This window comes from Plasmodium yoelii (genome assembly GCF_900002385.2).
Source record: "Plasmodium yoelii strain 17X genome assembly, chromosome: 13".
In the NCBI taxonomy this organism is placed as follows: Eukaryota; Apicomplexa; class Aconoidasida; order Haemosporida; family Plasmodiidae; genus Plasmodium; species Plasmodium yoelii.
The window spans coordinates 1,759,694-1,773,060 of record NC_036185.2 but is presented as its reverse complement, the minus strand read 5'-3'; the positions used below and the strand labels follow the sequence as shown (position 1 = coordinate 1,773,060).

General features: G+C 22.2%; 4 protein-coding genes across 4 annotated transcripts; 3 read left to right on the top strand and 1 right to left on the bottom strand.

Moving 5' to 3' along the window:
- Positions 1-1,705: 1,705 nt before the first annotated feature.
- PY17X_1339400 (transmembrane protein 43, putative) lies at positions 1,706-3,768 on the top strand (the record flags this gene model as incomplete). Its single annotated transcript, XM_022957180.1, has 6 exons — positions 1,706-1,861; positions 1,940-1,987; positions 2,130-2,384; positions 2,616-2,813; positions 2,943-3,227; positions 3,364-3,768. The coding sequence occupies 6 exons, from the start codon at positions 1,706-1,708 to the stop codon at positions 3,766-3,768; spliced, it is 1,347 nt and encodes a 448-aa protein (XP_022813640.1).
- An 801-nt stretch (positions 3,769-4,569) lies between these two features.
- On the top strand, positions 4,570-6,069 carry PY17X_1339300 (diacylglycerol kinase, putative; the record flags this gene model as incomplete). The annotated part of the gene is made up of 2 exons (XM_721900.1): positions 4,570-4,635; positions 4,768-6,069. The coding sequence occupies 2 exons, from the start codon at positions 4,570-4,572 to the stop codon at positions 6,067-6,069; spliced, it is 1,368 nt and encodes a 455-aa protein (XP_726993.1).
- A 1,343-nt stretch (positions 6,070-7,412) lies between these two features.
- PY17X_1339200 (RAP protein, putative) lies at positions 7,413-9,538 on the top strand (the record flags this gene model as incomplete). Its single annotated transcript, XM_722949.2, has 5 exons — positions 7,413-8,604; positions 8,699-8,759; positions 8,896-9,075; positions 9,228-9,269; positions 9,472-9,538. 5 exons carry the CDS (start codon positions 7,413-7,415, stop codon positions 9,536-9,538), a joined length of 1,542 nt encoding a protein of 513 aa, XP_728042.2.
- A 349-nt stretch (positions 9,539-9,887) lies between these two features.
- PY17X_1339100 (inorganic anion antiporter, putative) lies at positions 9,888-12,380 on the bottom strand (the record flags this gene model as incomplete). Its single annotated transcript, XM_022957178.1, has 5 exons — positions 9,888-9,986; positions 10,075-10,401; positions 10,552-10,674; positions 10,769-11,458; positions 11,610-12,380. 5 exons carry the CDS (start codon positions 12,378-12,380, stop codon positions 9,888-9,890), a joined length of 2,010 nt encoding a protein of 669 aa, XP_022813639.1.
- Positions 12,381-13,367: the final 987 nt, after the last annotated feature.

Genomic DNA, 13,367 nt, shown 5'->3' with positions numbered 1-13,367 from the left:
CACTAGTAAAACAACAATGTTAGGAATGGAATTAATATATATATATATATATATTAAATCAAGTATTTTGCAGAAAAATATATCGATCGGGAATATACAAAGTAAAATAATAATTGCGTCGTTTAAATGTTTTCTTATGCATGCCAAGAAATTATTGTTTAAAAATTCTTAATGCAATGTGTAATAAATTACAATAACTCGAATATAAAAAATATGACAAAAATATTATATAAAAAAAAGACAGATTACAATGAGTTAAATAAAGAAAAAACAGTAAATATTTAATTTCACAAAAAATAAATAAAAATTTAATAAGATTATAGACAACTATTAAATAATTATATAGTTACGTTCCAAAATAATTATTTTCATATTATTTTTCGAAAAACAAAATTACATAACAACTACAATTTCATAGGACTGTAGCTCTATTATTATAAATTTTGTTTTTTAATTATTTAGTTATTACTATTTTTTTTGTATAAAAAAAATAATTGGGCTATATATATTTATTGTTCAGAAATATTTAATGGAATTTTTTTTTTGTATATAGCTATACAAGTTAAGATATTCATAAATGATCATTGCCTCCATCATTTTAAATCATTTTAAACATAGGATATAAACTTATATTTTTATATTATTACAAAAATAGCTTTCCAGTTATATATATTTTTTTTCCTTAAAGTATAATTCATCTCTCAAAAGGAGAAATTGAAGAAGTAATAATTATGAACAGTTAATAATAATATAGAAGATTTGACAATATTACGAAAGAAATATTATGTACATACATTAATATTCTATCATAATTTATATAATTTATTGAATGTTACACATATAGCTACCCATGTGTTAATATTTACACACCTTCTATATTATTTATTCATACCATATAAAATATACTATCCGACATTGACTAAATTAAATACACACATTTTGGGAACTTATTAATTTCGAAAAAAAAAAAATAGCTAGTTATATTTTTATCAGTAATATAATTAGTATTCCTTATAAAAATAATAAAAAAAATGTCTATATAATAACATACACTATATGCATATATATAAGCATAAAAAAAATTGTATTAGGATTTAAAGCTATATTTTTTAAATGTCTTATGCTCTGAAAATGTATAATAAAAATATGTATATAATAAAACAATAGGTGCATATATGCAATAATTTATATTTACAATAGAAATTTATATTTTAGAGGATTTTTTTAAAGATTTTTTCATTTGTTACATTTATTAATAATCAAAAAAATTCTAATTTTTTGAATATATATATACAAACCTTATAAATGAAAATTATGTATAGGCATACAAATGATACAAAAAAATATAGTTTTATATACTTTCACTAAGAAATTGAATTTAAACCTTGTTTTTTGTGTGTCAAAAAAATGTCTTATTTTATTTTTCAAATTATTTGCAATCGTTTTTGAATATTCATAAACCTTTTATGTTGTTTAAAAAAAATTGATTAAATTTGTTCTCAATTTTTTTTTATTTAAATTTTTTTGGTGCCTATATATATAATATTTGTGGGGGTGGTGTTTAATTTTAAATTAAAGACATATGGTTTAGCGTTTGATAATAAAATGGTTATCTTAAAAGTTAAAATAATAGTAAAGAATAAAATTTTTATTAATTATTTCATTTAATAAAAACCAAATATATATATATTAAAAAAAGGAAAAAATGGTTAACTATGAAGACTTTTGTTTTCGGAAAAATATTTTATCTATATATGCAACATCGCTTACTATAATCCTTTTAATATTTACTATTTTGAACGAATACAAATATATTAGATATTCTAAAGAATTAAAACCCATAATAAAAAATGCCATTAGAGTAAGATAACATGTATAATTCTTGAAAAATCTTTAAAAGTTATAAATAATGTTTACTATTAAAATGATTTTTTATTAGGCCCCATGCATCCCCCTTGACGAAAATAATGGAAAAATCATACATATAGTAAGAGGATAATAATAATTAAAATAAATAAATATTTGCGAAAAGTACAGATATTATTAAAAATATATGAAATGATGCACACATAAATATATATATATTATGTGTGAGAAATACTTATTTTTAATTGAATAATTTAAAATAGAATTGCCCATTACAAGACCAGGAAACATTTTATGCTCCACCAGAATTTAGTTCCAATATTTATTCATTTAGAGGGATATTTTTCGAAACAAAAGTTGAAATGTATCAGTGGGTAGGCCATTATGGATATTTAGGTTTATTTTCTAAAGGGAAATTTGAAGATCATATAGTAAAGACCCCTTACAATTTTCATTATTTTTACAAAAATCGAAAAAATCCTACTTATATCCCCGCTGTTGGTGGAATAGGAAGAAAGGTTAGCGATCAAATTGTCAATGAAATAATAAGAAAATAAAAAAATACGAGCCAAAAAACAAATATTAAAATTGCATTTCAATATGTATATATGTGCATAACCATTCATGTAAATATAGCATTATTAAATAAGGATATATATAGTCATTTATACCATTTCTAATGTATTTTCCATTTTAATAATTGAAGACATACAAATGCTGATATTTTCAATATGTTTTTTTTTTTTCAGTACGCTAATTATGCAAAAGTTGGAAATTATAGACTTCTACAAAATTCGCTCATAAATTTTCAGAAAAAGAAAAAATTAGACTTAATAGATGATGGATGGTTCACTGAATCAGAAATAAAACCTCCATTTACGATTGATCATTTAAACACTAATGTTTATGACAACTATTTGTATACAGGAGATCCATTAAATCCCCAAGTATAATTATTATCAAATTATTTAATTTTCATTATGGAAAATATTATATAATAAATATCCATTAATTAAATTCATAATTTGATTTTGTGAATAAAATAGGAAATATATATACTCTTCTATGATTTACAGATAGGTGACATAAGGGTTTCATTTTATGGCAACGCGTCTACGCATGCAACGGCTATAGGAATTCAGAAAGCAAGATTACTAAATACCATATTCGAAATTGATACAGTTAATATCATGAATAAAGATGTAATTTTACTATCTGAAGATAACAAAATAATGACTAATCATACAAAAAATTTTATTTATAAAAATTATGGTAATAATCGAGCATTATGGGTATTTCGTATAATAGCTTATATCTTTTTATTTATTCAAATTTTTATTTTCCTTGAAAATAGTTCTAAGGTAAGATAATGGCTATGTATTATATCCATATATGTATATTATTAACATTACATATATAATTATGCACAAAATGAATAAACAACATTGTTAATATGATTTTAAATAATTTTTATTTTCATTTTATTATTTTTTTTAGAATATCACATGGAAAGTAATTGTGAGTTCAATTATGTCAATGATTATATTATCCATATCCCCATGTGTGCTTTGGCTTTTTTGTGACACTGCTGTCTTTTTATGTTTATTTGTATTCATTGTTTTTTTGTCAATAGCGTTATTATTTATATATAATAACGAAGTAGATAATGGATATACTGAGATGAAAAATTATATGAAAAGAGCAAATACAGAACCAACAAATTACACATTTTTAAACGTAGAAGATAATTGTACAGATATATATAAAGAATATACTAATGAAAAAGATAAGATGGTCACAATATTAGATTCAAGTAGCGATGCATCATTTTATAATTCTATAAATAAAAATGATGGACATAAATTTGAATCATCGCCAGCTGGAGTATATCATTATAGATAAACCAAATTATTCGAAAAAAAAAAAACAATAAATTAAATTATATTAAAGGGAATAATATATTAAACAATACGCAAATAATACCATGCGAATAATTTAATAATAATGTGAGAATTCGTCTTAATAAAATAAGAGGAGTTTAGGATTAATTAATATATGTTTTTATTAAATTTTATTGATTTTTTTTTACTTAATATTTTTTGTTTGTTTTTTCCCTCAATTTTTAGTGCATTTTATGTGCTAACTATTTTGTAATTATAAAAAAAATAGATTTCTTACGAATTTATTATTATTCATAATTTTTTTTGCATAAGTGCAAAAATTAAGTTTTACAATTATATTTTTTTGTTTTTTTAGAATATTCAAACTATTTATATATAATATAAAATATTTGAGTTTAACATGTTGCACTGAATAAATTATGAATCATTATCTATGTTTTCAGGTTAGGCACTAATTTTTTTTTTTCTATTGAAACATTTTTTTTTTTAAATAATAAAATGTATTAATAAATGAAAAATGGGTTGAGGTATGTTAAATTTTATTACCCCAAATAGCTATAACAAGATTAAGTACTTCAAGAAAGGTGTTCCAAAAAATAATTGAAAATCATAACTCTTTTAATTTTATTATTATAATAGTGTACTCTTTATTTAGAGCAACATTGTTATTATTATTATTATGTTATTATTGCATATTTATCACGTAGTTGAAATTAAAAAAAAATATATAAGCAAACATTATGCATGGTTATATATTATTTACGTGATATTCTTTATTACGTTATATGATTAAATTTAAAATATGAAACATCTTTTTTTATTCACCAATCCAATATCCGGAGGAAATCAAGCATCCATATTTACTGAAGTAAAAGACATTTCCCAAATAATTAATGTCTCATTATGCAGTTATGCATCAACTTATGAATATGTATATATTTTTTATTAATACACATGTTCACACATATTATTTTTATTTTATTTTCCCCCTTTTTCATAGTTTTCTGCCAATGAAATAGTATACCAGAAACCAGAGAATTGCCATTTGCACATATACAATTTATTAGAAGGCGAGCCTGGTAAAAATCAAGGTTTTTTAAAACTTAAAAGTGTGATAGATAATATAGAACGTGAATCTAAAAATTATGTGAATAATGATAATATAAAAAGTGATATTGAAAATGAACAAAATGTTAATTTGAATAATTTTGAAAATAAACAAGTTCCAAAAAAAGCATCTCAAAAAAAAAATAATATATGTAATATTGAAAATAAAAATAATTTCGTAAAATTATGTCATGATGACATTCCTGTGTATGTAATTATAGCTGGAGGTGATGGAACTTTAAATTGGGTTTTAAAAGAAGCAGAATTATATGATATAGATACAAGTATTTTTGCTATTTCTATGATTCCATTTGGGACTGGTAATGATTTCGCTAATGCATTTGGATGGAAAAAACCAATTGGAATGTTAAAACCTAAAGATACATTTGGAATTTTAAATAATGTTATTTCTCAAATATTTAAATCCGAAATTCTATATCATGATTATTGGAATATTGAAGTTGTGTTAAATGAGGATGGATATTTTGATAAAATAAATTCAAAAACAAAACAAAAAGAAACATTAACCAAAAATAATGATAATGTAAAAAATTTAAAATTCCATATGACTAATTATTTTAGTATTGGGATTGATTCAAGAATAGGTCGAGGTTTTGAAAGACACCGTAAAAATAATGCAATATTAAATAAAATGGTATATGCTATTGAAGGGTTTAAAAAAATATCATCTAAAAAAAATGTACCTATTAATTTAGTAATTGATAAAATGACAACTGGGGATAATTTTGAAGATATTATATTTACAACAAATAAAAAAGAAAATGCTCCTTTATTAAACAAAGCTATGAGTATTGTATGTGTTAATATACCATCATATTCATCTGGAAATGATATATGGAAACATACAGATAAACTAGGTTTAAAATTACCAAAAGATTATAATGCTGAAAATAAAAAAAAATATAATGATTTAAGACGTTCACAACAACAAGTTGGAGATGGAATATTAGAATTCGTTACATATCGTTCAGGTGTTGATTTGGGGCTAGAATTTGCATTTAAAGGTCGAGCTTGTAGAATACATCAAGGAGAAGGACCATGGAAAATAGATTTTAAAGAAAATATCACGGGTGTCTATTTTCAAGTAGATGGTGAATTTTTCTATATGACAAAGCCGAAATATTTATCCGTAAAATATTATAAAAAATTAAATGTGTTGAAAAATAATTCGTAATTTTTTATGAAGAGAGATTTACTTCTTTTTTTAATCCTATATTGGATTTTATATTTAGTACGTAATAGTTTGAAATTTTAGTTCAAAAGTTAAGCAAAGTTAAGCAAAGTTAGGCAATATTTGTAGATATACCTTTTCTCCACTCCACAAATAAAATAAGCATGTTAAAAATATTTAGTTTCTTTGGTATTATTGTAGTGTCATTCGATGTATATGTGTAAGAGGGGATATGAATTCGCAATTTATATGTACTATAATTAGAGGCGCGCTCCAATTTGTTTTCATTTTTTTTTTTACACATGACTTATATTTTAAAAATAATTGATTGTTTTTTAATTTCTTTATGATTTTTCCATTTATTGTCAATATAATATTATTTGATTTATTTTTTTTATGGGTACTTTTGTTATACTTATTTGCAATTTGTTTACAATCCTGCAAAAAAATATTTTTATCTATTTATGTATTCAAATAGATAAAATACTATACATATATATAAACATATTTTTTCTTTCAATATTTAATTATAGTATGTATGTACTATTTTAACATATTTTTAATTTTTTTTTTTTTTAACTTCAAAACATCCTTATATTCAAAATCGTTTTGTTCGATATAGATTTGTAAGTGTATGGCCAAATTAATATATCTTATATATTTTTTTTTAAATCCTAAGATATTTTGTATATGTGAAAAAATATACGATTCACAAATATAAATTAGTTTTAAAGATGCTTAATTTCCGGCATTTTTTTTTCCAAAATGTATTGAATAAATGCTGCTTAATTATGCTTTCACATTTTTTTCTCATTTTTTCTCATTTTTTCTATTTCTAGATTTATTATTATTTTATTTTTTTTGCAATTTTTACATTTGAAACCGTTCTGCAAAAATGTACACATTTTATCTTTTTTTTAGTTGACACAAAAACCATCTAAGGATCATTTATGGATCGGATAATTAATGGCCATAATTAATTTATTTTAAACATATATATATGTATATTTTTTTTTTTTTTTTAAATAAAATATGCCTTTGTTTGTTACTTAGCCATGCACCTATTTTCCATTGGCTTTCTATTTTGGCAATAGTAAAATAGAGAGCAAATGTCTATATATATGGATAGACTAGCGAAAAATATTCCACAAAAGGATCAAAATAAACATCTTGAGGTGTTTATCAAATTTGTATTACTCAAGTGGTTACTTGGGTTCATACATAGATGCATATATATTGTTCCATAGGGGGAAACAAAATATAGTATCATGCTTACAGTTTTCTTATATATGTATATATATGGATATACAAATAGGGTTATTTGAGAAAATAAGATTTTAGAAATAATGAATAGGTTCTTTCAAACATGCATAAGACGATCCTTTACGAGCTTAAAAATGGAATTAGAAAAATTCGAAAAAGTGTCTCATAATTTTATTGAATGTATTGAGACATATAAATCAGAAAAAGATATATCTATAAAAAGTTATAAAAATTATAAAAATGAAATAAAAGAAAGTATTAATAAATTATTAAATAATGATATATTAAATAATTATGAAAAAAAAGATTTTAAAATGTTATTTACATATAGTATAATATTATCAAGAAGAATATTAATTCAAAAAGATCATGCAAAGGATTTAATTTTATCATATATTTCATTCATTAAAAATTATAATAATTTAATATTTAATGATCAAAATAATATAAGAAAAGACGAAATTGAAAATAAAAATGATTTGTTATTATTATTTAAATTTATTTATTATTTAAATATAGATTATGATAATGTAATTTACAATTATATTTATTCTGAACTTAGCAATTTAATTTCTCTTTATTCATTAGAAGAGCTAGTTGAATGTATTAAGTTCATATCATCTTTTAAAAATAAAAAATGGGCAAATCAAAAAATGTTTTCTAGATGTATAGATGAAGTTGTTAATAAATTTACAACCGGAACTTTGAGTAATAGCAGTATTTGTAATACACTAACAACAATTATAAAAGCTTGTTCGCGTCTTAATTATGAAATTACAGATATACACATTTTATTAGATTTATTTCGAGATAATTATGATAAAAATAATAATAAAGATATGCATATGCTTATAAAAATAATTTATAATTTATTTATATCAAATTATCATAATTATAAAAATACAAATCAATTGATATATTTATTAAAACAAGAAATTATGCAAAATGATAAACAAACAGAATATCCTACTTATAACAAATATCAATATAATGATAATGTTATAATAGATAATAATTTTGATTTGAATGAAGAAAATGCTACTAATAATTTGAATGCTCGTATTTCATATGACAATATAAATAATATACATCAATTATATATGAAATCAAAAGAGAAAAATGATATAACCACTCCTAATATATCAATCTCTTCAATTAATTTATATAGACTTAAATTTATAGATATACTTATCCGTTCAGACAACTATCTTTTTAACACTTTTTATTTGCCAAATTCGAACTTTTTTGACTTTGTTAAGAACCTAACAATGGAGGGTAATATTTAAAAAAAATTAAACAAACTTTTTTTTTTAATTTAAATTAATTTTTAAGCTCAATAAAATATTATTATATAATAACTGTATTTTAGGCAAGACAATTAGGGATACCATATTTATCAAACAAGCACAATTTTTTATAAAGGAAAATGGGTAACTATTTATCACAAAATATATACACTATTATGGAATATTTTCATCATTTAAAAATGTCACACAGTTTTGTTTCTGCATTCATACTTTTTTTTTTTTTTTTTTTTTTTTTAACAATTTCATCCTTTCTTCGAAGATATAAAATTACAAATACACATACGAGCATATATCCAATTTATGCTTTAATTGGTTTTAAAAACATTTATGTCGAGTTTGTACACAATATATGTGTGAATAAAAAAATGAAGGAAAATCTCAATAAATTTCATAAACATCATTTGAATTATAAACTTAGGAACTTGAAGTTTTTAGGATGGTTAGGATCAAAAATCATATATGTGCGTGTATTTGTGTGTGTTTATATAATGTGTTGTTTGTACTATATTATTGTATGAGATGGTATTTATGTATTGGCAGATAATGGTCATATTTGTTTTTTACTCCTTTTTATTTTTCTTTTATTTTTAGGAACCCCATCATTTTGTACGAGCACGAATGGAAAAAGCTAAGGTATGCTTACAACAAGCAGTTAAATAAATTGTTTGAAAGAATTTACAATTTCACAGTTAAAACACTATTATATATTTTGAAGAATTACCATTATGTATATATGCAATTATATTTATATAAGCAGATTGTGTATCGATATGTAACTAAACACTGCATAAATATAATGAAAAATAATATATTTGTTATTTATTTTATTTTACAGAAATTATAATGAAAAATTTGAATACATAAAAAAAAAATTTAAAAGCATACATAACCATATGCAATAAAAATAATGGACAAATTTAAAGGATACAAAAAAAATATAGGAAGACGATCTCGCTCCATACATACGTATATATATATATATATATATATATATATATATATATATATATGGATAAAATATTATTAATTTTTTTACTTGACAATACATAAATTAATTATAAAAATTAAATAAATTATTTACAGATAAATAACAAAAAAAGAGAAAAACTTAAATATGAGAAATATCCTTTTGTTTAAATTAAAATATCATATAATGATAATTATAATAACAACAAAATTGCGGGATTAAAGGGCACCAATATTTTTATAAATATATACAAGCATATGTATATATATGTTTGCTTAAACTTTCTAAATGTCAAAATCTTCATGTGATTTATTTTGCTCCGAACTTTTTTTTTTGCCTTTTTTATTTTTAGAAATAATTCTTCGTCTGATCGTTTTAGGTGTCTACAAAAAAAGAATAAAAAAATGGTATATCAGCATTGTACATTATAAATATGAAAATTTTATAAAGTTTTATGAAATTATATAATACCATAAATATTGTTTGCAATGGTTTGTATAATAATGGTACAACGGGGGTTTCGACTTTAACGAGATCTACATCAATTTGTTTACATAAATGGTTCATCTTTGCAATTTTTTTAATGCATTCATGACTTAATCCATGAATATTAACATTTTTATTGTTAATATTATATTGATGTTTTACAGATGTTAGTGCTTCAATAGCTGTGTAATCAAATAATGTGCTTTTTCCTTTTAATACAATATTGATAGTTTGACTATCGTTTTCATATCTGAATAATCTTGTGAACATTTTCTTCGATGCATAAAATAAGTGTCCTTCGATTTCGTAATACTACATTAAGAAGGAGTAGAAAATATATATGAAATAAATTGGTTATATTATTTATATGCACAATTTGTGGGTTGGTATATATATAAAATGTCATATTTTCAGAAACACATTAACATATACACATTTTTTTATTATTTGTTTCCTCGTTACCTTAGTGTCTGTATCTTTATCATAAAAAATTTCAAATTTGAAGGTTGATTTGCTTTGCCAGACATATACTAATGAGGATAAAATTACCCCAGCAAGTACGCCTGCTGGAACACTTACCAAAACCTACAAAGAAAAAAAAAAAAAAAAAAAAAAATTATATGCTTAAAATTTATGAAAATCATTATCGTATGCAATTTTTTTTTTTTTGATTTATTACACATAAGAATGTGACAAGGACTATTATGAAAGCATCCCATCTAGATATTTTTCGGCTCATACATGGGTGGCAATTTCGAATATGAGCCGGACAAAAAGTAAAAAATATAATCGGTATTGAGAACCATTTAAAACAATGAATAAAAACAGTTATCATAATACCACATAAAAAAGATAATGGTATATAATTTAATAAAGAATAGCCAAATAATAATATTCCATAAATTAAAATAGATGCTACAAGTCCGCTCTCTTTTCCTCTTGCCCCATTTCTATAATTTAAAACAGATAACCCTAATAAACTACTACCCCCAACTGCACTTCCTAATGTAGATAATAAGTTTCCAATAAAAAGAGAAAATACAGTTTCGTTAGTATCACATTCTGCACCTCCCATATCTTTAATAACTTCACTAACCATTAGTACTTCTATTAATAAAACAACAAACATATTTACTAATTGTTTAATTAAATCCATATCAAAAACAACTTTTGAAAAATCTAATTCCTTGTTTGAAAATAAAAAAGTAGGTTTTGCTTTTTCAGAGGTAAAAGAAAACATATCCCCTACCGTAAATGATTTGACATTTTTAAAAGTTTCAAAATTGTGTAAAATTTTTCGAAGAACAATAAATTCAACAAATATCGTGATGGTTATTGCCACTAGTGTTGATGGAATTTTTTGTCCGACCTAAAAAAGTGGAAATAAATGGAAAATAAGCAAATATAAGCATAAAAAATAAGCAAATAAAACAGTGGAAAATTAATTTTTTTTTGGGAAAATATTTTACAATGATATTGAATATATGAAAACATTCTCAGTCATGTATGATGCTACTTACTTTAGGTATTTTCTTCCATAGTTCAACTATCAAAACTACGAGAGTACATATAATAACAAAAAAAAGTAAATGATACCCTGTTATATATTCATGGGTATATGGATTTTCCAAGGTATGTAATTGTGCCATTAAAAAAATAATAGATAATCCATTACAATAGCCAATAAAAACTGGTGTTGGAATTAATTGTATTAAAGCTGACATATGAAAAAAGGAAAAAAATAATAGCATAATTGAACATATTAATATACAAATATATAATTTTTCTATTCCTTCTGGTAAACCTCCAGCATGATTTTCTATAAGATAGTTTGAACACACAGATGCAAATGCCCCTGTAACACCATGTACAACACCAGGTGATCCGCCAAAAATAGATGTTATTAAACATAAAAATGATGCCCCTTGCAATCCAATATATGGTGGTATTTTTGCAATCATCGAAAATGATATCATTTCAGGTAACATAGTTAAACATAATATACAACCACATAATATTTCATTGATGTAATATCCAGATGGTTCTTTGGGTGTGTTTGTAAATCCCCATCCCCATTTTATACCAGATGTCATGGATTGAAGGGCTTTAAAAAATCCTACCCTTGCTGGTAAACATATTTTTATATCATTATCATACATATCATCATGATATATTTGTGTTCTTTCATTTGTTTCACTTTTTTCAATAAAGTCTTCATTATCTAATTTAAAATCTTCTATTCTTTCTTCATTTTCATTTTCTTTGGATCCCAAACTTTTTTTTTTTTTCATTTTTTTTTTTTAAACGTATTTTATGTGTACTCTTGAATTTAGTGGTCATCAAATTGTTTCGATTAGTTAAATGTGATTTTATCACAAGTGTAAATGTAAAAGACTATAAATGCATATATTTTTGGACTATTATATCTTTAAAAAAAATTATAAAACTTCAAGATATTTTGTTTTGTATCATATAATTTTTTTTAATGCTGAAATGTTCAGAATAATGTAAAAATGTTTAGTAGTTTATTTTTAGCCTTAAGTATTCAATTATTTTTCTGATATATATTTTCTTTTTTCGTATTTCCTTTTTAGCTAGCTAATTAATTGATAAAAAAATAATTTTTCTACTGGGTCATATATCATAAATGGTAATTATCATGCTTTATGTAATATGATGTCGTCTGATTCTCTTTTTGACATTTGATGATTTATTGATTCACTATTTTACTAAATATTTTTGGTATTTATTTATTTATTTTAATAAAACTGAAAAATTTTAATTTTTTTTCAACGGTTATCTTTTATCATTTCTCTTTTGGGGGAGTTTGTAATTAAATGTGCGTACTTAATGTAATATAAATAACATGACATTATTTTTTGTAGGAATATATATATATATATGTATATATATATTTTTTACGAATTTAACAGTATAAATAAATATTTATGTAATATATTTTGGGAATAATTTGTTTTAAAATTTTTTGAAAATTATAATTTGCATATAACGAAAAAATCATAAGTATTTTCATACAAAATTATTTGACAAAATATTTTGTGAAATGTGTAATATTTAATATTATATATATAATTATATCGGAAAATAGGCTATTATATATTTATGTAAATTGCACTTATATAACAGAATGTTTTATCATATATATTTTTTCCTCAAAAATGTAATATTATTTATTTTTATAATTTTTAACACCAAAATAGCAATTTGTTTTAAGTAATTTTCATAAATTTTTATATAATTTATTGAGATTGTTTAAT